General features: G+C 40.2%; 3 protein-coding genes across 3 annotated transcripts; all 3 read left to right on the top strand.

Moving 5' to 3' along the window:
* The first annotated feature begins 227 nt into the window (after nucleotides 1–227).
* On the top strand, nucleotides 228–13,973 carry LOC136609956 (protocadherin gamma-B1-like). The gene is made up of 3 exons (XM_066589234.1): nucleotides 228–339; nucleotides 7,680–10,009; nucleotides 13,962–13,973. Exons 1-3 carry the CDS (start codon nucleotides 228–230, stop codon nucleotides 13,971–13,973), a joined length of 2,454 nt encoding a protein of 817 aa, XP_066445331.1.
* A 1,326-nt stretch (nucleotides 13,974–15,299) lies between these two features.
* Nucleotides 15,300–19,934, top strand: LOC136609955 (protocadherin gamma-B2-like). Its single transcript, XM_066589233.1, has 2 exons — nucleotides 15,300–17,723; nucleotides 19,929–19,934. The coding sequence occupies exons 1-2, from the start codon at nucleotides 15,300–15,302 to the stop codon at nucleotides 19,932–19,934; spliced, it is 2,430 nt and encodes an 809-aa protein (XP_066445330.1).
* Nucleotides 19,935–20,357: 423 nt separating this feature from the next.
* On the top strand, nucleotides 20,358–26,657 carry LOC136609954 (protocadherin gamma-B1-like). The gene is made up of 4 exons (XM_066589232.1): nucleotides 20,358–22,772; nucleotides 25,419–25,611; nucleotides 26,214–26,368; nucleotides 26,484–26,657. The coding sequence occupies exons 1-4, from the start codon at nucleotides 20,358–20,360 to the stop codon at nucleotides 26,655–26,657; spliced, it is 2,937 nt and encodes a 978-aa protein (XP_066445329.1).
* The last annotated feature ends 380 nt before the right edge of the window (nucleotides 26,658–27,037 follow it).

Raw genomic sequence — 27,037 nt, 5'->3', positions numbered from 1 at the left:
CTTTTCTTTTCAACCTCTATGCGGAAGTGATTATCAGGGGGCTGGAATTAAATGATCAAGGTAACGGGTTGAAAATAGGTGGAAGAACCATCAGTAATCTAAGATATTCAGGCAATATTACTTTTAGCAGACAGCAAAGCATTTGAAGACACTGATCCTGAAAGTAAAAGAAGAAAGTGAGAAGATGAGACTTCACCTGAACATCAAGATCATGACAACTGAAGATCATGACCACTGTCAACAAGAAGGTGCACATAAAGGTCAACAATGAGGAAATCAAAGTGGTTAAAAGTTTTGTATTCCTTGGGTCCCTCATTGATCGTAGTGACAGTTTGACAGGTGAGATAAAGCATTGATTAGCAGTCGGCATATGGCCTTGGTGAGCATGGACCCAATATGGAAGTGCAAGGATATCTCAGTCACCATCAAATGAAGATTAATGATCTTCAAATGATTGTCTTCAAAATTGCCACATACGGCTGTGAGACATGGACATTGAGGATAGCAGACAAAACAACAATTGACGCCTTTGAGCTATGTTGTAGGAAAACATTTCTACAAATCCCCCAGACAGCTAGCATCACCAACAAAGCTTACCTATATTGCAATAAATCAGAGATGTCATTGGAAGGGAAGATCACAGGAAAGAGATTGATTTAGTTTGAACACGTGATGAGGGCGAATTCACTGAAAAAAAATGCTACTTGAAGTGCTCAGTAGTAAAAGGAAACAGGAAAGACAAAAGACACCATCAAGAAGGACACGGGAATGGTCATCAGGCAATTGCAAACAGCCACAGAAGAGAGAGAACCATGGAGAAGACTGGCTTACAAAGTATCCAGGAATTGGACAAGACAATATGCCAGTTATCTGATTATCTAACTTTTAAAAACGTTTCTCTTTTGCGAGGCAAATAGTTTTTATGTATTGAGAGGTCATGTTCTCCATTCATATACAGTATTTTTTATAAAATGTTGCAAGCCACAATTTTATATATATTATGTTTAGAGATGAGCGAGCACCAAAATGCTCGGGTGCTCGTTACTCGGGACGAAATTAACGCGATGCTCGAGGGTTCGTTTCGAATAACGAACCCCATTGAAGTCAATGGACGACTCGAGCATTTTTGTATATCGCCGATGCTCGCTAAGGTTTCCATTTGTGAAAATCTGGGCAATTCAAGAAAATGATGGGAACGACACAGCAACGGATAAGGCAGGTGAGGGGCTACATGTTGGGCTGCATCTCAAGTTCTCAGGTCCCACTATTAAGCCACAATAGCGGCAAGAGTGGCCCCCCCCCAACAACTTTTACTTCTGAAAAGCCCTCATTAGCAATGCATACCTTAGCTAAGCACCACACTACCTCCAACAAAGCACAATCACTGCCTGCATGACACTCCGCTGCCACTTCTCCTGGGTTACGTGCTGCCCAACCCCCCCCCCTGCACGACCCAGTGTCCACAGCGCACACCAAATTGTCCCTGCACAGCCTTCAGCTGCACTCATGCCATGCCACACTCATGTCTATTTATAAGTGCGTCTGCCATGAGGAGGAAACGCAGGCACACACTGCAGAGGGTTGGCACGGCTAGGCAGCGACCCTCTTTAAAAGGGGCGGGGCGATAGCCCACAATGCTGTACAGAAGCAATGAGAAATATAATCCTGTGCCACCGCCATCAGGAGCTGCACACGTGGGCATAACAATGGGGAACCTATGTGCCACACACTATTCATTCTGTCAAGGTGTCTGCATGCCCCAGTCAGACCGCGGTTTTTTATAAATAGTCACAGGCAGGTACAACTCCGCAATGGGAATTCCGTGTGCACCCACAGCATGGGTGGCTCCCTGGAACCCACCGGCGGTACATAAATATATCCCATTGCATTGCCCATCACAGCTGAGGTAATGTCATGTTAAATGAAGGTGGGCTTCGGCCCACACTGCATGCCCCAGTCAGACTGGGGTTCTTTAGAAGTGGACACATGCAGTTACAACTCCGTGTGGACCGACAGCATGGGTGGGTGCCAGGAAGCCACCGGCGGTACATAAATATATCCCATTGCAGTGCCCAGCACAGCTGATGTAACGTCAGCTTTAATGCAGGTGGGCAAAAAATTAATTGGATTACACTGTAGGCGAGGGCCCCAAAAAATTGGTGTACCAACAGTACTAATGTACATCAGAAAAATTGCCCATGCCCAACCAAGAGGGCAGGTGAAACCCATTAATCGCTTTGGTTAATGTGGCTTAATTTGTAACTAGGCCTGGAGGCAGCCCAGTTAAAATAAAAATTGGTTCAGGTGCAAGTTTCAACGAGAACAATGCTTCCATCCGCGGGTGCAGCCTACGTATTGTTTAGGTATCGCTGCTGTCCGCTGGTGGAGAAGAGAAGTCTGGGGAAATCCAGGCTTTGTTCATCTTGATGAGTGTAAGCCTGTCGGCACTGTCGGTTGACAGGCGGGTACGCTTATCTGTGATGATTCCCCCAGCAGCACTAAACACCCTCTCTGACAAGACGCTAGCCGCAGGACAAGCAAGCACCTCCAGGGCATACAGCGCGAGTTCAGGCCACGTGTCCAGCTTCGACACCCAGTAGTTGTAGGGGGCAGAGGCGTCACGAAGGATGGTCGTGCGATCGGCTACGTACTCCCTCATCATCCTTTTACAGTGCTCCCGCCAACTCAGCCTTGACTGGGGAGCGGTGACACAGTCTTGCTGGGGAGCCAGAAAGCTGTAAAAGGCCTTAGAGAGTGTTCCCCTGCCTGTGCTGCATATGCTGCCTGATCTCTGCGCCTTCTCTGCTACCTGGCCCTCGGAACTGCGCCTTTGGCCACTAGCGCTGTCGGATGGGAATTTTACCATCAGTTTGTCCACCAGGGTCCTGTGGTATAGCATCACTCTCGAACCCCTTTCCTCTTCGGGTATGAGAGTGGAAAGGTTCTCCTTATACCGTGGGTCGAGCAGTGTGTACACCCAGTAATCCGTAGTGGCCAGAATGCGTGTAACGCGAGGGTCACGAGAAAGGCATCCTAACATGAAGTCAGCCATGTGTGCCAGGGTACCTGTACGCAACACATGGCTGTCCGCACTAGGAAGATCACTTTCAGGATCCTCCTCCTCCTCCTCAGGCCATACACGCTGAAAGGATGACAGGCAAGGAGCATGGGTACCCTCAGCATTGGGCCAAGCTGTCTCTTCCCCCTCCTCCTCATCCTCCTCATGCTCCTCCTCCTCAACGCGCTGAGATATAGACAGGAGGGTGCTCTGACTATCCAGCAACATACTGTCTTCCCCCGCCTCTGTTTCCGAACACAAAGCGTCTGCCTTTATGCTTTGCAGGGAACTTCTCAAGAGGCATAGCAGAGGAATGGTGACGCTAATGATTGCAGCATCGCCGCTCACCATCTGGGTAGACTCCTCAAAGTTTCCAAGGACCTGGCAGATGTCTGCCAACCAGGCCCACTCTTCTGTAAAGAATTGAGGAGGCTGACTCCCACTGTGCCGCCCATGTTGGAGTTGGTATTCCACTATAGCTCTACGCTGCTCATAGAGCCTGGCCAACATGTGGAGCGTAGAGTTCCACCATGTGGGCACGTCGCACAGCAGTCGGTGCACTGGCAGATGAAACCGATGTTGCAGGGTGCGCAGGGTGGCAGCGTCCGTGTGGGACTTGTGGAAATGGGCGCAGAGCCGGCGCACCTTTCCGAGCAGGTCTGACAAGCGTGGGTAGCTTTTCAGAAAGCGCTGAACCACCAAAGTAAAGACGTGGGCCAGGCATGGCACGTGCGTGAGGCTGCCGAGCTGCAGAGCCGCCACCAGGTAAGGCCGTTGTCACACATGACCATGCCCGGTTGGAGGCTCAGCGGCGCAAGCCAGCGGTCGGTCTGCTCTGTCAGACCCTGCAGCAGTTCGTGGGCCGTGTGCCTCTTCTCTCCTAAGCTGAGTAGTTTCAGCACGGCCTGCTGACGCTTGCCCACCGCTGTGCTGCCACGCCGCGCAACACCGACTGCTGGCGACGTGCTGCTGCTGACACATCTTGATTGCGAGACAGAGGTTGCGTAGGAGGAGGAGGAGGAGGGTGGTTTAGTGGAGGAAGCATACACCGCCGCAGATACTACCACCGAGCTGGGGCCCGCAATTCTGGGGGTGGGTAGGACGTGAGCGGTCCCAGGCTCTGACTCTGTCCCAGCCTCCACTAAATTCACCCAATGTGCCGTCAGGGAGATATAGTGGCCCTGCCTGCTTGTGCTTGTCCACGTGTCCGTTGTTAAGTGGACCTTGGCAGTAACCGCGTTGGTGAGGGCGCGTACAATGTTGCGAGAGACGTGGTTGTGCAGGGCTGGGACGGCACATCGGGAAAAGTAGTGGCGACTGGGAACTGAGTAGCGCGGGGCCGCCGCCGCCATCATACCTTTGAAAGCCTCCGTTTCTACAACCCTATACGGCAGCATCTCCAGGCTGATAAATTTGGCTACGTGCACGTTTAACGCTTGAGCGTGCGGGTGCGTGGCAGCGTACTTGCGCTTGCGCTCCAACACTTGCGCTAGCGACGGCTGGACGGTGCGCTGAGAGACATTGGTGGATGGGGCCGAGCACAGTGGAGGTGAGCGTGTGGGTGCAGGCCAGGAGACGGTAGTGCCTATGTCCTGAGAGGGGGGTTGGATCTCAGTGGCAGGTTGGGGCACAGGGGAAGAGGCAGCGGTGCAAACTGGAGGCGGTGAACGGCCTTCATCCCAGCTTGTGGGGTGCTTGGCCATCATATGTCTGCGCATGCTGGTGGTGGTGAGGCTGGTGGTGGTGGCTCCCCGGCTGATCTTGGCGTGACAAAGGTTGCACACCACTGTTCGTTGGTCGTCTGCACTCTCAGTGAAAAACTGCCAGACCTTTGAGCACCTCGGCCTCTGCAGGGTGGCATGGCGCGAGGGGGCGCTTTGGGAAACAGTTGGTGGATTATTCGGTCTGGCCCTGCCTCTACCCCTGGCCACCGCACTGCCTCTTCCAACCTGCCCTGCTGCTGCACTTGCCTCCCCCTCTGAAGACCTGTCCTCAGTAGGCGTAGCAAACCAGGTGGGGTCAGTCACCTCATCGTCCTGCTGCTCTTCCTCCGAATCCTCTGTGCGCTCCTCCCTCGGACTTACTCCAATTACTACTACCTGAGTGATAGACAACTGTGTCTCATCGTCATTGTCCTCCTCACCCACTGAAAGCTCTTGAGACAGTTGCCGGAAGTCCCCGGCCTCATCCCCCGGACCCTGGGAACTTTCCAAAGGTTGGGCATCGGTCACGACAAACTCCTCCGGTGGGAGAGGAACCATTGCTGGCCATTCAGGGCAGGGGCCCGGGAACAGTTCCTGGGAGTCTGCCTGCTCCTCAGAATGTGTCATTGTAATGGAGTGAGGAGGCTGGGAGGAAGGAGGAGCAGCAGCCAGAGGATTCAGAGTTGCAGCAGTGGACGGCGCAGAACTCTGGGTGGACGATAGATTACTGTATTACCAGTAGTGCAGAGTTCCTCTTCCATGACACTAACCGTTTCTTACCAATTATTCTATTTTTATTCCCTATTTATTTTGAGGTACAAGTATCATTAACAAAGCCCTTTCTAAGCAATCCACTAAGTGTTGATTTTTTTTTTTTTGTTTGTTTATTTGTATTCTTTTTTAGTCATGATGGGATCCCATAGAAAGAATCAACATGCTGAAATGTGCAACTGTGCAATGTCTAAAATCCAGAGTGGGGGGTAATGGTTAGTCAGTCTAGTCCAGGCTTGGAGAAAGTCTAGTCCAGAGGAACCTGAGATAGAGACCAGGGAGGAACAATGCAAGCATTCACAATAGCCAGTGCAGTGGGTCATCCAAAGTGTGAGTATGAAATCAAGTTTATACTGGAGTGTCAGTAGGAGAGAGAAACAGAAACAAGCAGTGTTAGGCCAGCAAGCAAGTCACCCGTTAAACCTTTACAGTCCAAGTCAGCTAACTGAATTTATAGTAAATAATGCATGTGGATTCTGTGATCTAAATAATACCAACATAATGGGAATGGTGTAACTGCTATTGGGACAAAGAACACTTCTAAATAAAGTTTGAAATTGTTTTTCATCTAAAGTCTGCTTCCTGAAGTGCTTACCACCACCTACAACAACAGCACTGAGGTACCACATGACACTATAGGAGTGCAAGGACTACTACCGTCATTTTTTGTTTAGTTTTCCACTTTTTATATTTATCATTTTTGTCCAGAAAGGGTGACTGGCATCACGACAACTAACATCTTCCCCTACCCGACTCCACAGGTAGCAGGCCATAACAGCTGTCTACTGTTTATTTTAGTTTACTATGTTTACCACTGGTCTAGCTTGACTCTAAAACCAGCATTTTTCCACGCTGCCCGGAGGAGCAGCAGAGCAACCGTGACTACCATCTCATTGCCCCTCGCTGCTTCATACTTCCTACATCTGGGTCACTGCAAGTGTAGGACACAAGCAGTCCCCTCCAGCAGATAATGCTGGAGACCACTCACATATCGCCCCCATCCTCCCCTGTACACACAGGAACAGAAAATAGCAAAGATCACAGGTCTTTGAATAGCAGCAGGACTGTAGATGATATCATAACATGTGACTAGGAGCTTTGTAACCAGAAAGCAGCTAGAGGGGTTTTGTATCCTCACTACACTTGTATGTGGGGATTTAGACAATAAAATGAGTGTTTAATATGCCAGCTGCAGATGTGTGTATGCAGCAGACCTGTATGAGCTGTGTGTGCATGTATGTAGTGGAGCTGTATGTGTTTGTATGCATGTTGCAGTACCATGTGTGCGTGAATATAGCAAAGCTGTAAGTGTGTATGTGAATGTTGTAGAGCTGTGTGTGTATGTAGCAGAGTTGTGTATGCTGCAGAGTTGTTTTTTTATGCTACAGAGCTGTGTGTGCACAAGTACAATGTGCGTGCAGCAGTGCTGTGAGTATGTATAATGTAAACTTATGTACTTTTGCCATTGTTTTAATGGACACACTAAGTTTAATAGAAGGTGACTGTTCCCTGTTAACCCCCTTTTCTAAACTAAAACACCAAAGTTAATGACGGTCGTCCCTCCACCTTGTTCGACCTCCAGAAATATTTAAATTAATATGAAATATTTTTTCCTGTTTTCTGTTGTCTAAAACTGCGGTGTGTCCTATAGTCAGGTTCACCTGGTGGTCTGAAAAATACAGTAAATTATGAAATATACGAATGAAAATAGAAAACTGAAAAACCATAAAGGTTCATAAAAAAGTATTTTTATAAATCTAAATTTGTACTTTACAAAATGAATTAAGGACACTGCAATTCTAAATTTTCACCTCTGAGCGCCGCTCTTTACCAGTAAGTAGAAACATGCAGATCTGGAAATCCACTGGTATTTTCTTTTTGCCACATCCATTGCAGAATCTGCAGGAGACACAGACATTTTCTGGATTCTCCTGGATACAGAACTAAGAATACAATTTAAGAAGAGAATTATTATTATCATGATCAATTTTCAGTGTATCATTTGAAATTGATGACAATACCATCCTGGATATTCTATGGGAAATAATCACTGAGGAGGGATAAGATGGAACCTCTTATACAGAGCTGCAAAGGATTCCGATGGCAAGTAACCATTTCTATCTTATTTTCTTGGCTGTGTCATTCAGTCTCTGGTCAGATTCATTATTCCATTGTAGAAGAAATGAGGAAAGACTCTATTATAGCAAACATTGCAGATGACCTGGGATTAGATATTAAGCAGCTCTCATCTAGAAAACTGAGGATTGTATCCAGAGCCTCAGAGAAATATTTCTATATAAATGTAGATAATGGAAATCTGTATATAAAGGACAGGATAGACAGAGAGACATTGTGTGGGAGAACAGCCTCCTGCTTCATAACCTTTGATGTTGTGGTTGAAAATCCTTTTCACAATTTTAAGATTAAGGTTGAAATTCAGGATATAAATGACAATTCTCCAGAGTTTCATGCTAAAACAGTTTTAGAAATAATTGAATTTACAACTATAGGAACAAAATTTGCCTTACGAAGTGCTGAAGATCCAGATTTTGGTATTAATTCAGTGCAAACATATAAGCTCAGTGATAATCAGTATTTCACACTCACTGAGAATATCAGAACAGATGGGAGTAAATTCCCAGAGCTTGTTCTAGAGAAACCATTAGATCGAGAGATACAAGACAGTCATGAAATAATTCTAACAGCAATGGATGGAGGAAGTCCTATCAAATCTGGTTCAACATTACTGAAGATAATTGTTTCAGATGGCAATGACAATGCTCCCATATTTACTCAAGATCTATATAAAGTCACCTTGAAGGAAAACATCCCAGTTAATTCAACAGTTATCATGGTAAATGCTACTGACAATGATGAAGGTGTCAATGCACAGATCACATATTCCTTAAGCAAAACATCTGGAAATGTCCATCATGCAGAAATATTTAGCATTAATCCAAATACTGGTGAAATCAGGATCAATGGAAACGTAGATTTTGAATTAACACAAAATTATGAATTATCAGTAGAAGCGAAAGATGGAGGAGGCCTTGTAGCTCATTGTAAGGTACTGGTAGAAGTCATAGATGAAAATGACAATGCTCCTGAGATATCCATCAGCTCATTATCTACTCCTATTCCGGAGAATTCGGCACCTGGAACAATGATAGCTCTAATTGAAGTTCATGATCAAGATTTTGGAGATAATGCAGATGTTGACTGCAAAATTCTTGAAGATGTTCCCTTTAGTTTATTATCATCTGACAATTACTATACACTTATTTTAAAATCTGCTATAGATAGGGAGAAAATATCTTCTTATTTTATCACTATTGTAGCTACAGATAGAGGTTCCCCTCCGATATCCAATAGTAGAAATATTAGATTGGAGATTTCAGATATCAATGACAATCCACCAACATTTGCTAAAGGCACTTACATGGCTTTTGTACCAGAGAACAACTTACCAGGAGCTTCAATATTCAGTATACAAGCCACAGATCCTGATATTGAAGAAAATGCTAAAATAATTTACACAATTTCCAGCACTGTTACAGAAACTCTCTCAGTGTCATCTTTTCTCTCCATCAATATAGAAACGGGAGTTGTCTATGCTCAAAGATCATTTGACTATGAGCAGAACAAGGAGTTTATAGTAGAAGTCACAGCTTCAGACAACGGTTCTCCTTCTTTAAACAGCAATGCTACATTAATCATCCACATAGTGGATCAGAATGACAATGCCCCCAAAATCTTGTACCCATCACCGGATAATGGTGGATCAATTGTTCTTGAGATGGTACCTTATGTCTCTGAGCCCGGCTCTTTAATAGCTAAGGTGGTAGCAGTGGATGCAGACTCTGGACATAATTCTTGTCTCTCTTACCAGTTTATACAAGTGTCATACCCATCTCATTTCATGATAAGTCAACACACAGGTGAGATCAGAACATCATACAGCTTTCAGGAAAAGGACATGATGAATTACAAGATTGTAGTGATGGTGAAGGACAACGGAGATCCTGCTCTCTCTGCTACAACCACCTTAAGTCTAATTATTGCAGATGACTTTCAACAGGCTGTTCCTAAACTCAGCAACAAACTGAAGGATGAAGAAACGCAAAACAACTTACAGTTCTACTTGGTGATTGCACTTGCAATTATTTCCTTGCTTTTCATATTAATTGTGATGGTGCTCATTATATCAAAATGTAAACAGCCAAAACCCTTGCCAGCCTTCTCTTCGCTCACCACAAATTTATATCCTCCAATTGATCCCAGGACATATTCTATGTATAGTGATGGATCATTACCTTTCCCATACTCATATAATGTCTGCGTAGCATTGGATTCAGCTGAGGGTGACATTTCTTACATGAATCCAAATGGAAATGTTCCTGTGGAAAACCTGATTGATGCTGATAATGCAGAACAAGGAACTGAAATTCGTAGAGACATTTTTCCGAGCAATGAGCAGGTAAGATCTAACTTTTTTCTCGTTGTATAAGGTTCCATAAAATCTGTACATTGTAAGTTCTAGAATCAAGCAGAAGCAACTCTGTTTAAAGATGATTCTGGAGCCAATCAATTACTATTGGATTCAGAGATAACCATAATCTAAATTTATTGATAGGTCAAGTGTGGATTTTAATATTGATGGTTTATTATTTGGACAGGCCCTCAGTCTTCAGTCAGTGGTGCTCTGATTCCAGGCAACCCCACTGCTAAATGAAGTGGCCTTCATTACATAGACCTAGAAAACCATTTTAATGAAAACCCTTTTTGCATCAGATTAAAATTATTGGGTTGTTTTGCTCCTATGAAAAATTGATACACTTGTTACCTGTGCAACTTTGTCAGTCTCTTTAGGAATCTCTCAATGTTTTCCTTTGCTATAATCCCTTAGAATGTAGATTGTGAACACAAATATAAAGCTGAGGTCTTTTACATTTTACTTAAGTTGTGTAACTAATATTAAGTTTCATTTTCTTCAAATATTATTTTTGTTTTATTTTATCAAACATTATGGCCCTCATTCTTCAAAAATATCTAACAGTAAGATACTTTTAGCCTAAAGGAAACAAGGACAGTTTTGATTACTGAGGCCCTCACGTTTCTACTAATCTATATATATAAAGACGAAAGCCCTCACTGACTCACTCACTGACTGACTGACTCACCAAAAGTTCTCCAACTTCCCGATGTCGTAGAAACATGAAATTTGGCACACGCATAGATTATCTCCAAAATAGGAAAAGTTATTGGGTCCCAACTCGATTATACAATTCTAGCGCAAAAGAATTGGTGTCGAAATTTTACGTACGTAATCTAAATCTGTCACTTTCCAATGTCATAGAAACTTAAAATTTGGCCCGAGCATTGATTATGTCATAAATAGGAAAAGTTAATGGGTCCCAACACGATTATTCAATTCTATGCGCAAAAGAATTAGCGTCCAAATTTTACGTACGGAATCTAATTATCTCACTTTCCGGTGTCATAGAAATGTGAAATTTGGCCCGAGCATTGATTATGTCATAAATAGAAAAAGCTAATGGGTCCCAACTTGATTATTTAATTCTAGCGCAAAATAATTGGCGTTGAAATTTTACGTGCGGAATGTAATTTTTTCACTTTCCGCTGTCATAGAAACGGGAAATTTGGCACGAGCATTGATTATGTCATAAATAGGAAACGCTAATGGGTCCCAACTCCATTATTCAATTATACGCGCAAAAGAATTAGCGTCCAAATTTTACGTACGGAATCTAATTTCTTCACTTTCCGGTGTCATAGAAATGTGAAATTTGGCACGAGCATTGATTATGTCATAAATAGGAAAAGCTAATGGGTCCCAACTCCATTATTCAATTCTAAGCGCAAAAGAATTGGCGTCAAAATTTTACGTTCGGAATCTAATTTTCTCACTTTCCGGTGTCATAGAAACGTGAAATTTCGCAGGAGCATTGATTATGTCATAAAGAGGAAAAGCTAATGGGTCCCAACTCGATTATTCAATTCTAGCGCAAAAGAATTGGCGTCGAAATTTTACGTGCGGAATGTAATTTTTTCACTTTCCGGTGTCATAGAAACGGGAAATTTGGCAGGAGCATTGATTATGTCATAAATAGGAAACGCTAATAGGTCCCAACTCCATTATTCAATTCTATGCGCAAAAGAATTAGCGTCCAAATTTTACGTTCGGAATCTAATTTTCTCACTTTCCGGTGTCATAGAAACGTGAAATTTCGCAGGAGCATGGATTATGTCATAAAGAGGAAAAGCTAATGGGTCCCAACTCGATTATTCAATTCTAGCGCAAAAGAATTGGCGTCGAAATTTAACGTGCGGAATGTAATTTTTTCACTTTCCGGTGTCATAGAAACGGGAAATTTGGCAGGAGCATTGATTATGTCATAAATAGGAAACGCTAATAGGTCCCAACTCCATTATTCAATTCTATGCGCAAAAGAATTAGCGTCCAAATTTTACGTACGGAATCTAATTTTCTCACTTCCCGATGTCATAGAAACAGGAAATTTGGCACGAGCATTGATTATGTCATAAATAGGAAACGCCTATGGGTCCCAACTCCATTATTCAATTCTATGCGCAAAAGAATTAGCGTCCAAATTTTACATACATAATCTAAATCTCTCACTTCCCAATGTAATAGAAACATGAAATTTGGCACTGGCATTGATTATGTCATAAATAGGAAAAGTTAATGTGTACCAACTCGATTATTCAATTCTATGCGCAAACGAATTAGCATCCAAAATTTTACGAACGGAATCTAATTTTCTCACTTTCCGGTGTCATAGAAACGTGAACTTTGGCACGAGCATTGATTATGTCATAAATAGGAAAAGTTCATAGGTACCAACTCGATTATTCAATTCTAGCGCAAAAGAATTAGCGTCCAAATTTTATGTGCGGAATGTAATTTTTTCACTTTCCGCTGTCATAGAAATGGGAAATTTGGCACGAGCATTGATTATGTCATAAATAGGAAAAGTTAATGGGTCTCAACTTGATTATTCAATTCTATGCGCAAAAGAATTAGTGTCCAAATTTTATGTACGTAATCTAATTCTCTCACTTCCTGATGTCATTTTATATAAAGTAAACGTCACATGGTTACCTCCACGTGGTGTTTCCTGGGTAACGCAGAGAATTATGCAAAATGGTGAACATATGTTTTTCTGGTATCTCTAAAGTAAGCACGACTTCATAATATTGTCCGTGTGAACACCAGATAAACACCAGTACCAAATTAACTCGGGCGAAGCAGGGTATATCAGCTAGTTATTTATACTATTCATATTTGCAAATATTTGTACCATACCTCTGCTAAACACTAGATTATCACACAGTTTCATGTGAAGAGAGGTCATGTTTTGTATTTATATATAATTTTAATAAAATAAAGGTAAAAATTTGCATTGATGGTCCTCACACAGCACAGTATATGGGGTTTCAAAATGTGCCTTTCCAAAAGCTCATTATGAATTTCAGTTCCATTTGATAATTTTTGTTTTATTTGTGGGCAAAGGACCTTCAGGTTTGACTGTGAAACTGTACCAGTGTGTATATAGTTTAGATATTCCCACAGACATTTGGGCTGTTGTGTAACAACACTATTAAGCTCTGTTTCAGCATTGTATTCAATATTAGCTCTTCATCCATGTAAATAAATCCTAACTGGTATACCACTTTCATTACTTCTATCCACCATATATTTAGAAAGCAAGTATCATTAACGAAGTCCCCTCTATGCAATTTTGTCGACAAAGAAGGAATTGTATTTTTTTGTTTGTATGAGTTTTTTATGGTCATGACATGATCCCATAGGAGGATTTAACATGCTGAACCATGTAACATCAGTGGAGAATATGAGAAACCCAGAGCAGAGGTAACACGCTGGCCTGTTGACCCCTAATATCAATTTAGAGACTATAAACTTTCACATTCCTTGTCACTGGACAAATTATTTACTGTTATGCTCATCCCAACCTGGTATTTATCTAAGTGCTACTAATGACAACATGTCTGTGCCCTCTTATCCAGTCTCTGGTATTTATCTAAGTGCAAATTAAGTTCACCATGTCTGTGCCCTTCCACTTGATCATGTGATATGTTTTTATATAAATATGTCTTTAGATTTGTTCCATTATGCTTGAGGAAGGACCCTGCGTAGGTCCGAAAGCTTGCTATAACATCATGTTAGCCATTAAAAGGTATCATATCTACAAGATTACTTGGTTTCTCTTAATGAGAACATTCACACTTTGCTCTACTGGCTAACACGGTACTAAACTTTTTTCGTTTCGTTCAATCTCCAAAATAAAGAGTGAGAAAATTGTTCTACTATATTATCTCCGTAAAAGGTTGCAAGGAAATTCATTATTTTCTTTCTGTCTTCACAGACTCTGAGATAATAATAATGTGTCATATAAGCAAAATTAAATATTCACAAAAAAGGCATAAAAGAGTTAATTAAAAAGTAATAGGTTTTAGAATATTGGGACATTCTGTATGTGTAACTACCATTCAAAAGCCATTCATTTTGACCAATAAGGGGGTTGTCTGAGTTATTCATTAGGCAAATAAGGTACGTGCCTTAGGGCCAGCCAAAAATCCAGGCCACAATAAAATAAAGTAAAAAAAAATTATAATTATCAGGTGATGACAAGACTTTCCAAATCAATCTCTCTCAGTGTACGTTTAGACGTTGTTTAGGTGCGCTCATCCGTAAATCGAGAAAGAATTGTCACTTAATCTAGATACTGTAATATTATAGTAATTACAGTATCTTACAGTGCTGTCAAAATAATTGGTTGTTCTGAATTTGTTTGTAATAAATATTCTATTGTTGAATTTAACTTTCTTCCTTTTATCGGAGAGCCCAAAATATCTGCACTTTCAGATCACCTATTAAAAATGCACCGTAGGTCCAGCAGAGCCTTACCAGCTCTGTGTTCCCCATGCAGTAACATGGCTAACTGGTATATAGCATACCTCTCCACACTCCCCACTGTGTTTCGTGCTGCCGCTTTGGATTTTCTCTCTGAGTTCATCATTGCAGGCTGACCCAGCCTTTTTACAGGATGACACAGGCTGCTGCAGTTAATGATAGAACTCAGCAATTATCTGAGCAACAAGGCCAGTTTTCTTTCTGATGGATAGTTTTAATAAATTATGTTATACATGTCTGCATTAAACCTTTACTGTGTATTCATAAAGTGTTTTATAAGCATCTAATATCCCAATCCGAGATATCTATCAACTGTAAGGTAAATATAGTTTTTGCATGAAAAAATAAATAAGCTGTTTCTCTGTGTTTAATTATCTTTAAGTCCTTTGAATGCTGTTATAAAAATACTGAATATAATAATAGCAATTAAATGTGAAAAATATAAAGTAAAAGAAAAATGTGAAACATTTTAAAATATTGTCAATGAAGTAAATTAGATTGAAAATTCTATATGTATCATGTAAGATAAGTTAAGAAAATTGCAATTCTAAACTTTTGCCTCTGAGCGCCGCTGTTTGACCAGTTTGGAGGAAAATACAGAATTAGAAATCCACTGGAAAATTTTTTTGCCATAGTCATTGCAGATCCTGCAGAAAGAGACAAAGCCATTTTCTGAATCCTCATAGACACAGAACTTGAGAATGATAGATACGATGAACATTTTTCTCTTTACTATTTACATTGAATGAGTACACCATCCAGAATATTTTATGGGAGATAATCATTGAAGATGGATAAGATGGAACCTCAATTACAGGGCTGCATAGGACTCAGATGGCAAGTAACAATTCCTATTTTATTGTCCTGGCTGTGTCATTCAGTCTCTGGTCAGATTCATTATTCCATTGTGGAGGAAATGAGGAAAGACTCTGTTATAGCAAATATTGCAGATGACCTTGGATTAGATGTAAAGCAGCTCTCATCTAGAAAACTGAGGATTGTATCCAGAGCTTCAGAGAAATACTTTAATGTCAATGTAGATAATGGAAATCTATATATTAGGGACAGGATAGATAGGGAGATATTGTGTGGAAGAGCAGCCTCCTGCTTCCTAAACTTTGATGTTGTTGTTGTAAATTCTTTTAATAATTTTAAGATTAAGGTTGAAATTCAGGATATAAATGACAATTCTCCAGAGTTTTTATATGATAAAACTGTTTTAAAAATTATTGAATCTACAGCAATTGGAACAAAATTTGTCTTGCACAGTGCAGAAGATCCAGATATTGGTAGCAATGCAGTGCAAAGCTATAAGCTCAGTGATAATCAGTATTTTACCCTTACTGAGAACATTAGAACAGATGGGAGTAAATTTCCAGAGCTTGTTTTGGAGAAAGCATTAGATCGAGAGACACAGGACATTCATGAGTTAATACTATCAGCAGTGGATGGGGGAAATCCTATCAGATCTGGGACAACATTATTGATGATAAGTGTTACAGATGTTAATGACAATTCCCCGATATTTACTCAAGATATGTATAAAGTAACCTTAAAGGAAAACATCCCAGTTAACTCTACCGTGATCATTTTAAATGCTACAGACATTGATGAAGGGATTAATGCACAGATCACCTATTATCTAAACAAAATATCTGGCAACATCCATCACACAGAAATATTTAGCATTAACCCAAATACTGGAGAAATCAAGATCAACAGAAACGTAGATTTTGAAGTAACACAAAATTATGAATTATCAGTAGAAGCAAAAGATGGAGGAGGCCTTGTGGCCCATTGTAAGGTACTGGTAGAAGTGATAGATGAGAATGATAATCCTCCTGAGATATCTATTATTTCATTATCTACTCCTATTCCTGAAGATTCTGCACCTGGAACAGTGATAGCTCTGATTGAGGTCCATGATCAAGATTCTGGAGATAATGCACATGTTGACTGTAAAATACTTGAAGATGTTCCCTTCAATTTGTTAGCTTCAGATACTTACTATAGACTTGTTTTAAAATCTACTATAGACAGAGAGGAAATATCTTCTTACAAGATCACCATTATGGCTACAGACAGAGGTCCTCCTCCTCTATCCAGTAGAAGAAAAATTACATTGGAGATATCAGATGTGAATGACAACCCACCAATATTTGCTGAATCTACTTATGTGACTTATGTGCAAGAGAACAATTTACCAGGAGCTTCAGTGTTCAGTATACAAGCTTCAGATTCTGATACTGGAGATAATGCTAAAATAAGTTACTCAATTTCCATCGTCATTACAGAAATGTTATCAGTGTCATCTTATCTCTCCATCAATATAGAGACCGGAGTTATTTATGCTCAAAGATCATTTGACTATGAGCAGAACAAGGAGTTTATGATAGTAATTACAGCTTCAGACAATGGATTCCCTTCTTTATGCAGCAATGCTACATTATTTATCCATATAGTAGATCAGAATGACAATGCACCAAAGATCTTGTACCCATCACCAGAAAGTGGGGGATTGGTTTTATTTGAGATGGTACCTTTTGTCTCTGAGCCCGGTTCTTTAATAACTAAAGTAGTGGCGGTTGATGCAGACTCTGGACATAATTCTTGGCTTTCCTACCAATTTATACAAGCATCATACCCATCTCATTTCATGATAAGTGAGCGAACAGGTGAGATCAGAACATCACGAAGCTTTCAGGAAAAGGACACAATGAATTACAAGGTTGTGGTGATGGTGAAGGACAACGGTGATCCTGCTCTCTCTGCTACAGCTACATTAGGTCTTATTATTGCAGATGACGTTCAACAGTTTATTCCTAAGCTCAGCAATAAGATGCAGGATGAAGAGACACAAAACAACTTACAGTTATACTTAGTGATTGCACTTGCACTTATTTCCTTGCTTTTTATATTAACTGTGATGGTGGTCATTATATCAAAATGTAAGCAACCAAAGCCCTCACCAGCCTTCTCTTCTCTCACTACAAATCTGTATCCTCCGATTGATCCTAAGACATTCTCCATGTACAGTGATGGATCATTACCTTTCCCATACGCCTATAATGTCTGTGTGGCATTAGATACTTCTGAGGGTGACTTTACCTATCGGAATCCAAATGGAAATGTTGCAGTAGAAAACCTGATTGATGCTGATAATACAAAACAAGGAACTGAAAGTTTCAAAGACGTTTCTTCGAACATTGAACAGGTAAGATAGAACTTTCTGCTTGCTGTATGAGGATTTATAAAATTTAACACCGACCAGGTGAGCTTTTAAACCCTTATATGCACTGTATGAGATTCTACAAAATACATAGATTGTAATTTCCTGAATAACATGGTTACTTTATAGGTTTCATAGTGTTTTACACATATCTTGATAACCTTTCTTTAAAATCATATAATGGTTTCAGGTTATTTGAAGTTATACTTAGACTGCCCCAAAAGAGTACCAAAGGATTCCTTGGTGAGCTTAGGCTCTTACAAGCTAAGAAATACCTACTAAAATAAGGTCCTAAATATCCAGTAGAAGATAACTTCATTTAGAACTGACTTGGGATTTAATCACTTGCTACTATGTCTTATTGGTTATTTATACATTTCCTGTCTAAACTTATTGATGAGATTCCTAATATCTGCAATGGAAACAACGAAGATTGTGTTAAAAATGGATGTACAAATGATTCTGAGGGTGTGCTCTCAGAATCATTTACTATGGTTGGTCCAAAGATCCTCAGACTGACTCTGTAACTTTCAAAATGCAAATAGTATGTTTTTATTGATTACGTGTACTACAGATTCAGTTTCCCCTTAATAGAAAAAAAATAAATTCTTTGCATTTTCAGTGGAGAATGTTTAGACAACCTAAAATAATAAATTTGAATTAGTGAAAGCATTTCTGTTTTATTTTCTGAACAGTATGTTTTTATAGCAAATTCTAGTTTTAAAAAATTGAAAATTTTTTCCCAAGTCCCATCTGTGCAAAAAATGGGTGACTTTTTAGCTTTTTTTATGCACCAGCCCCACCACTTTTTCTAAAAGTGGGCCGAACTTGCAAGAGAGAGGATATGGCTGCCCCAGACAGATAGATTTATCTCTATTTATTGCCGTAAATTATGGCAGAAATGTAAGCCAGCCAAATACACTAGGGGACTTTATTTGCTTTTAAAGCAGCTGACTGGCATTGGTTGCTCCAGTAAAGTCTACAATCCACTAGTACCCCCAGGTCTTTTCCCATATCACTTTTCCTTAGCAGTCTCCCTTTTAGTGTATATTGATGACATCCGTTTCTCCTGCCCATGTGCATAACCTTACATTTATCAATGTTGAACTTCATTTGCCATTTTTCCACCCAAGCCCCCAGTTTATCTAGACCCTTTTGTAGCCGTACATTGTCCTCCGTTGTATTCAATTTCTTATACAATTTTGTATCATCTGCAAATATTGATATTTTGCTGTGCAGCCCCCCTATCAGGTCATTGATAAATATATTAAAACAGAATGGGGCCTAATACTGAACCCTGTGGCACCCCACTAGTGACTGTGGCCCAATCAGAGTACGAACCATTTATTACCACCCTCTGATTTCTATCTCTGAGCCAGTTCTTTACCTAGATACACATGTTTTCATCCAGACCGAGCTGTCTCATTTTATATATCAACCTATTATGCGGCACGATGTCAAATGCTTAAGAGAAATCTAGATATACGAGATCAATAGACTCTCCCATGTCCAGCCTAAAGCTTACTTCATTGTAGAAGTTGATCAAATTGGTCTGACATGATCGACCCCTCAAGAACCAATGCTGATGAGGAGTTATAGCATTGTTGAAAGATAATAGTATTTAACAGGCAGAAGCTGAATGGCAGCCAGGGGGAAAACCTCTATAAAAGAAACATGTTTTGTTAAGCTAAACAAAGAGGTTTTCTAAGATATGTAGCACTTGCCTGCCATTTCCATATTCAACACATGATATACTATAATTTTTCTGTACTCCTTAAATACCCGAAATCCTTCCACTGCTGCCCATCTGAAGGGAGTCTCTGCTTCCTCCTTACATGTAGCACACATGCAATGCCATTGTGAATAGGCAATAGGAGCTGTCATAATTGGAGATGTCATGGGGCCTATAATCTCCTAAGTTAAATTGTATAAACCCCACTGCAGTAGGTTCATTGGCAATGGGCAGCAGTTAGTGGTGGGTGCTGAACATCAATGAGCAGCATTGAACAGAACTTTCATGTTTTTCACCAGGCCCATGATAGCCCCTAAAGGAAGTACCAATTGTTCTGTCATGATAATGGTTTGCACTTCTGTATTATTTTGCTTTCTCTGCAAAAATAGAATGAACATAAAGAGATTTTTATTATTCCAAAAAATAAAAATAAAACAATATGTTCCTGTATGTTTCAGGGTTGATAAAGACAATTAATTGTTGTTATATAAAAGTACATGATAACAGCATATGGATAAAACATATAAATCAAATTAGAAATGGAGTCAGACATTGTACATCAATAAAATAAAGTAATCTCATTATTTTACATCTATACTCTAAAATAATTTTAAAGCATTGTAATTCTGCATTTTCACCTCTGAGCGCCGCTGTTTAACCAGTAAGAGAAAAATGCAGGACTGGAAAATCACTGGTAATTTCCTCTGCCACATACCTTGCTGATCTGAAGGAAAAAAAGCATCCATTTTCTGGATTCTCCTGGAAACAGAACTAAGAATATAATAAAAAAGAAGCATAATTGCAGATATTATGAAGATTGTTTTGCTTAAAATTTGCATTGGATGACAAAGCCTTGCTGGATATCCACTGGAAATAAATCACAGAGGATGGAACCTACTATACAATGCTGCACAAGACTCAGATGGCAGGTAACCATTTCTATCTTATTCTCTTGGCTGTGTCATTCAGTCTCTGGTCAGATTCATTATTCCATTGTAGAAGAAATGAGGAAAGACTCTGTTATAGCAAATATTGCAGATGACCTTGGATTAGATGTAAAGCAGCTCTCATCTAGAAAATTGAGGATTGTATCCAGAGTCTCTGAGAAGTATTTCTATGTAAATGTAGATAATGGAAATCTGTATATTAAGGACAGGATAGACAGGGAGACATTGTGTGGAACTGAAGATTCCTGCTACTTGACATTTGATGCTGTGGTTGAAAATCCATTAAATATCTTTAAGATCAAAGTTGACATTCTGGATATAAATGACAATTTCCCACAGTTCTATAATGATAAAATCACTTTGGAAATCATTGAATTTACATCACCTGGAGCAATATTTGTTTTACAGAATGCTGAAGATCCAGATATTGGAAGTAATTCAGTGCAGACATATAAGCTCAGTGATAACCAGTATTTCACACTCACTGAGAATATCAGAACAGATGGAAGTAAGTTTCCAGAGCTTGTTCTAGAGAAACCATTAGATAGAGAGACACAAGAAATTCATGAATTAAAACTATCAGCAATGGATGGAGGAAATCCCATCAAGTCTGGTACAACATTGCTAAAGATAGTTGTTACAGATGCCAATGACAATGCTCCAATATTTACTCAGGATATGTATAAAGTCACCTTAAAGGAAAACATCCCAGTTAATTCTGCAGTGATCACGTTAAATGCTACTGACAATGATGAAGGCGTCAATGCGCAGATCACATATTCTTTTATTAAAACATCTGGAAATGTCCATCACACAGGAATATTTAGCATTAACCCAATTACTGGTGAAATACAGATCAATGAAAACTTGGATTTTGAGATGACAAAGAATTATGAAATGTCTGTACAAGCCAAGGATGGAGGAGGCCTTGTAGCTCATTGTAAGGTGCTGGTAGATGTGATAGATGAGAATGACAATGCTCCTGAGATATCCATCACTTCATTATCTTCTCCTATTCCTGAGGATGCTGCACCTGGAACAATGATAGCTCTGATTGAAGTTCATGATCAAGATTCTGGAGATAATGCACATGTTGACTGTCAGGTTCTGGAAGATGTTCCCTTTAATTTATTATCATTAGACAATTACTATAAATTGGTTTTAAAGACCACCATAGACAGGGAGAAAGCATCTTCTTATAATATCACCATTATAGCTACAGACAGAGGTTCTCCCCCTCTTTCCAGTAGAAGAAGAATTGAATTGGAGATATCAGATGTCAATGACAATCCACCGCTCTTTACCCAATCGACTTATGTAGCTTATGTGCCAGAGAATAATTTACCGGGAACTTCATTATTCATCATACAAGCCACAGATCCTGATAGTGGAGACAATGCTAAAATAATTTACTCAATTTCCAGCAGTATTACAGAAATGCTATCAATGTCATCATATCTCTCCATCAATATAGAGACCGGAGTTGTCTATGCTCAACGATCATTTGACTATGAGCAGAATAAGGAGTTTATGATAGAAATCACAGCCTCAGACAATGGATTCCCTTCTTTGAGCAGCAATGCTACATTATGTATTCATATAGTGGATCAGAATGATAATTCACCAAAGATCTTGTACCCATCACCAGAGAGTGGCGGGTCGGCTGTTTTTGAAATGGTGCCCTTTGCCTCTGAGCCTGGTTCTTTAATAACTAAAGTAGTGGCGGTGGATGCTGATTCTGGACATAATTCTTGGATCTCTTACCACTTTATACAAGTATCAGACCCAACTCATTTCATGATAAGTGAGCGAACAGGTGAGATCAGAACATCACGAAGCTTTCAGGAAAAGGACATGATGAATTACAAGGTTGTGGTAATGGTAAAAGACAATGGAGATCCCACTCTTTCTGCTACAACCACCTTGAGTCTTATTATTGCAGATGACTTTCAGCAGGTTGTCCCTAAATTGAGCAACAAAGTCAAAGATGAAGAGACTCAAAACAACTTACAGTTCTACTTGGTGATTGCACTTGCAATTATTTCCTTGCTTTTTATACTAACTGTGATGGTGGTCATTATATCAAAATGTAAACAGACGAAACCCTTACCAGCCTTCTCTTCTCTTGCCACAAATCTGTATCCTCCAATTGATCCCAGGACATATTCTATGTATAGTGATGGATCATTACCTTTTCCATACTCATATAATGTCTGCGTGGCATTCGATTCTGCTGAGGGTGACTTTACTTACATGAATCCAAATGGAAATGTTCCTGTGGAAAACCTGATTGATGCTGATAATGCAGAACAAGGAACTGGAAGTTTGAATGAATCTTTTCCAATTTCTGAACAGGTGAGTCTTTGTAACGTTATGCCTTATTTGTGAGGTATTACCAAATATAAAATGTAAGCTGTATTTGCTGTTTGACTTACATTGCTCAGAAGGGAAAGTTACTTGTTATTTGTATTGCACCAACTTATTCCACAGCGCTTTCAGGTCATTTATTTATTACCCTCCAGCAAGATGGGTACTCATTTTACTGACCTCAGAGCGATGGAAAGCTGAGTCAACCTTGAGCCGGCTACCTGAACCAAGCGGGGATTGAATTCACAACCCTCAGGTCATGAGTGAGAGCTTATGACTGCATACTGCTGCCTTAACACTCTGCGCCACCTGAGGCCCAGAAACAATTGCTTTCTTTCACAAAAGCTAAACATAAAGATTGTTTCATGACTCTTCCTGTCAGCTCATCTACGTATTGTTTAGCAGTTTTTATTTGTGGTTGAGAAATTGATTCTTAACTTACAAGCATTGGACAGTGCAGTATGTGAGAAAGCAGGCTGCCTATTGGAAAGACGTGGTGGGTTAGGGGTAGAATAACACTGAACAGCATGAGTACATGTGGATAGGGAAATAATTTGATTCCTGCATACCGTTAATTAATCATCTATAATGCAATAAGATCAACGTCTCTACATTGCTGTATATCTCTTGTTCTAAGCTTCTATTTGTGCATTACACTTTTAGACTTAACATCAATGTTGTACCTATTGCATTATTTAAAGTTTTTTTCAGAAAATGCTTAACATGTCACTAAAATAATATAGTAGTAAGGTAAACAAATATGGTCTCACCATTAACTTTACATCATAGGTTTTCAATCTGTTGCTTAATAAATCACATTTATGCCGCTGGGTTTCAAAAGAAAAAAAAACTGTATAGAATTAAATAGAAATTGTGACCAAGTGAAATCATATGATAACTCTTACCATAGTGCTATAACTTTAAAGCTTGCAGTAGTTTCAACATTTCCACATTATTACAGAATAACTATTTCTTTCCTCACAGCTTTAGTATTTAAGGGCTAAGATTTTCGGTCAGTACAGAACACAGTGTGAAATTATTGCCAATATGGTCTAGAAATGATATATTTGCCCTTGTAGAAAATGGAATTTTCAGGATATGTAATTGGAATAAAACCACAATATGGTTTTTGGTTAAAATTTGGGAAATGGAAAAGCACTCAGAGCTGAAAGGCTTATACACAACCTACACTGTAATTAATTGTTATCAACTACTTAAGAATAGAGATGAGCGAGCACGCTCGGATAAGGCAGTCACTCGAGCGAGCATCGCTCTTCTCGAGTAACTGCATTCTCGTCCAAGCAGGCTCGGTGGGTCAGCGGGGGGCGGCGTGGGGTAGTGGGGGGGGGGGAGAGAGAGATCTCTCTCACTCTCCCCCCAGCTCCACCCCGCCGCACCCCGGAGCCTGCTCGGACAAGAATGCAGTTACTCGAGAAGAGCGATGCTTACTCAAGTAACTGCCTTATCCGAGCGTGCTCGCTCATCTCTACTTAAGAATATATAAACAAAATTACATTTAACTTACAAAAGGTTGTCTTTATTTTTGATGACTACATTCAAGTCTAAGGAGGGGGACAATGTATTGTTGGGTCAGTTGTCATTGTGGATAAAGCCAGAAGTAGTGTAATGGTATAGTTTAAATTCATTAAGAACAGCTTCTATGATGCCAATTGAATATTTGTTTTCACAATGTTGCCTGCAGGGGTGCAGATATAGAGGGCGCTGAGGTAGCAGTCTCTGGTATCCAAATAGGCCTTCTTTCCAGTTTGTTACATAATAAAACACCAGAAATATAAAGATGGATGGTGCTGTAGGTGAAGGCACATTTACAGACTTTGTATTGGGACCCAGCAACCTAAAGATAGAAGGTAGTGGTAAAAAAAAACAGCGCCCTGCATATGACCACTGTGTTCTATCTGCCTTACTCTTTTTCTCTGTCTACTATTTTATCTATATGTCAGCATTGGAAAGAACATTTATGAAATAGAATCTAATAAAATACATAACCAGAGAACTTTAAAAAACAAATGTGAGAGACAGTCATTATATTCATATACATCCAGAATCCATTTTGTATTTTCTTATTGTAGTTAAGCTTCATCTATATCTAAGGAAGTTTATTTTCTGGACCTAAAATGAATGCCATTTACTAATTTCTATACATTTCAGAAAAAAAAATAGTATTCCTTCAAGAGATTTCTCTTGTAAAATTTACATGATAACATAAACTACAAATGTAATTAAGCTTTTTAAAATGGAAATTATATACCTTGTGTTTAAGGTTTAGATTTAAATAACAAATGAAATAGGGATTGCAATACATAATTTTCATCTCTCAGCGCCGCTTTTTATCCAGTAAGGAGAAAAATAAGGAACGAGGATGGACTGGTGTTTGTCTTGACCTCATACATTTTTATATTAACAACAACAAATACATATTCTGGATTATTTCAGACAAGGAACTACGGATACAATTGAAAATATTTTATAAAACAAGGGGATTTGTCAGGGGACCAGGGAAAGCAGAAGTCAGGGGTCGCTGCAACGTAGCCCGCAACCCTTATCCCTGCCTACTTGTCCCCCTGGGCCCGGCCCCAGGGCAGCCACTGGGCGATGTTCCCTATTCTGAGCTAGGAAAAAGACGCGGGACACCACAGTCTATGGACACAGAAAACGAGAATACAGACAGACAAACAACCAGAGCGTAGTATCAAGGGAAACAACAAACCAGTCCAGGAGCAAGCCAAAGGTCCAAAGCACAGAAGTCAGTCCAAGAAGCGCAGTACAGGCAAGGGAAGAACGGAGTCAGGTCCAGGGGAAAGCCGAGGTCAATACCATGATCAGTCAGAAATTGCAGGGTGACGCTGGTGAGTGACAGGAAGCCTAATCAAACACTGCCAGTGTCTGGAAGAAACTGAGGGCTTTAAATGCTGTCAGAGCTCCCGCCCTAGCAGCTGATTGGGACAGAGTGTCAGACAGCAGCAGCAGTAATCACAGAATGCTGGGAGAACCCCCCCACCCCACCAAGCACTAGCAGAGCAAATTAAGACAGAGGAGGTGCAGTCGGCTGTCATAGCAACAGGAACCCGGCCCCCGGCAGCAGCCGCCGCATCCCAAGCACCCCCGTGGCATATAGGAGCCGCGTGGCCAGGAGAAGTTACCAGTGCTGGGGTTCCCCTGTGCTGCACACCACCCGCAGGAGTGACAGTACTGGCAGTGTGGGCACGGCGACCCCGAGAGCCACCAACCCTGACAGGATTAGAAGCAGCAAGCATTTATTTATAATCATCCTGTGGATTTTATAGCAAAACTGTGCTGGATATTTTATGGAAAATATTTAAAGAGCAAAGACAAAATGAAACCATCTACACAGGGATGCAAAGGATGGCAAGTAATCATGTCTATCTTCCTTTTGGATGTTTCATTCAGTCTCTGGTCAGATTCATTATTCCATTGAAGACGAAATGAGGAAAGACTCTCTTATAACAAATATTGCAGATGACCTTGGATTAGATATTAAGCAGCTCTCATCTAGAAAACTGAGGATTGTATCCAGAGCCTCAGAGAAGTATTTCTATATAAATGTAGATAATGGAAATCTGTATGTTAAGGACAGAATAGACAGAGACATTATGTGGGGTAGCAGTTTCTTTCTTAACCTTTGATGCCGTGGTTGAAAATCCTTTCAATAATTTTAAGATCAAAGTTGATATTCAGGATATAAATGATAATTCTCCTCAGTTTTTTCATGAAAAAATGACTTTAGAAACCATTGAATTTAAATTGCCTGAAGTAATATTTGTTTTACAGAATGCAGAAGATCCAGATGTTGGTATCAATACAGTGCAGACATACAAGCTCAGCAATAATTAGTATTTCACACTCATTGAAAATAGTGAAACATTGGGAGCAAATTCCCAGAGATTGTTCTTAAAAAACGATTAGATTGGGAGACACTAGACATTCATAAATGAATATTATTAGCCTTGGTTGGACGAACTCCTATCAAGTCTGGTACAGCATTGCTGAACATAATTGTTGCAGATGCCAATGACAATGCCCCTATATTTACTCATGATATCTATAAAATAACCTTAAAGGAAAACATTCCACTTCTTTCTACAGTGATTATTTTAAATGCCACAGACAATAATGAAGGAGTCAATGCACAGATCACATATTATTTTATTATAACATATGGAACTTTAATCACATGGGAATATTTAGTATTAACTTGGTGAAATGAAAATCAA

The sequence above is a fragment of the Eleutherodactylus coqui genome, chromosome 2 (assembly GCF_035609145.1).
Source record: "Eleutherodactylus coqui strain aEleCoq1 chromosome 2, aEleCoq1.hap1, whole genome shotgun sequence".
Lineage (NCBI taxonomy): Eukaryota > Metazoa > Chordata > Amphibia > Anura > Eleutherodactylidae > Eleutherodactylus > Eleutherodactylus coqui.
The sequence above is the reverse complement of the archived record's forward strand: the minus strand, read 5'-3'. Positions and strand labels throughout refer to the sequence as shown.

What these genes read in the sequence shown, in the direction of transcription:
- LOC136609955 (XM_066589233.1), top strand. Translation starts at nt 15,300, where the DNA reads ATGGATAAGATGGAACCTCAATTACAGGGCTGCATAGGACTCAGATGG.
- LOC136609956 (XM_066589234.1), top strand. Translation starts at nt 228, where the DNA reads ATGACCACTGTCAACAAGAAGGTGCACATAAAGGTCAACAATGAGGAA. An exon ending in TCGTAGTGACAGTTTGACAG is followed by an intron (nt 340 to 7,679) that starts GTGAGATAAAGC and finishes TGTGTCATTCAG; the next exon opens with TCTCTGGTCAGATTCATTAT.
- LOC136609954 (XM_066589232.1), top strand. Translation starts at nt 20,358, where the DNA reads ATGGAACCTACTATACAATGCTGCACAAGACTCAGATGGCAGGTAACC. An exon ending in CTTTTCCAATTTCTGAACAG is followed by an intron (nt 22,773 to 25,418) that starts GTGAGTCTTTGT and finishes ATTCTGAGCTAG; the next exon opens with GAAAAAGACGCGGGACACCA. An exon ending in AGGTCCAGGGGAAAGCCGAG is followed by an intron (nt 25,612 to 26,213) that starts GTCAATACCATG and finishes TGTTTCATTCAG; the next exon opens with TCTCTGGTCAGATTCATTAT.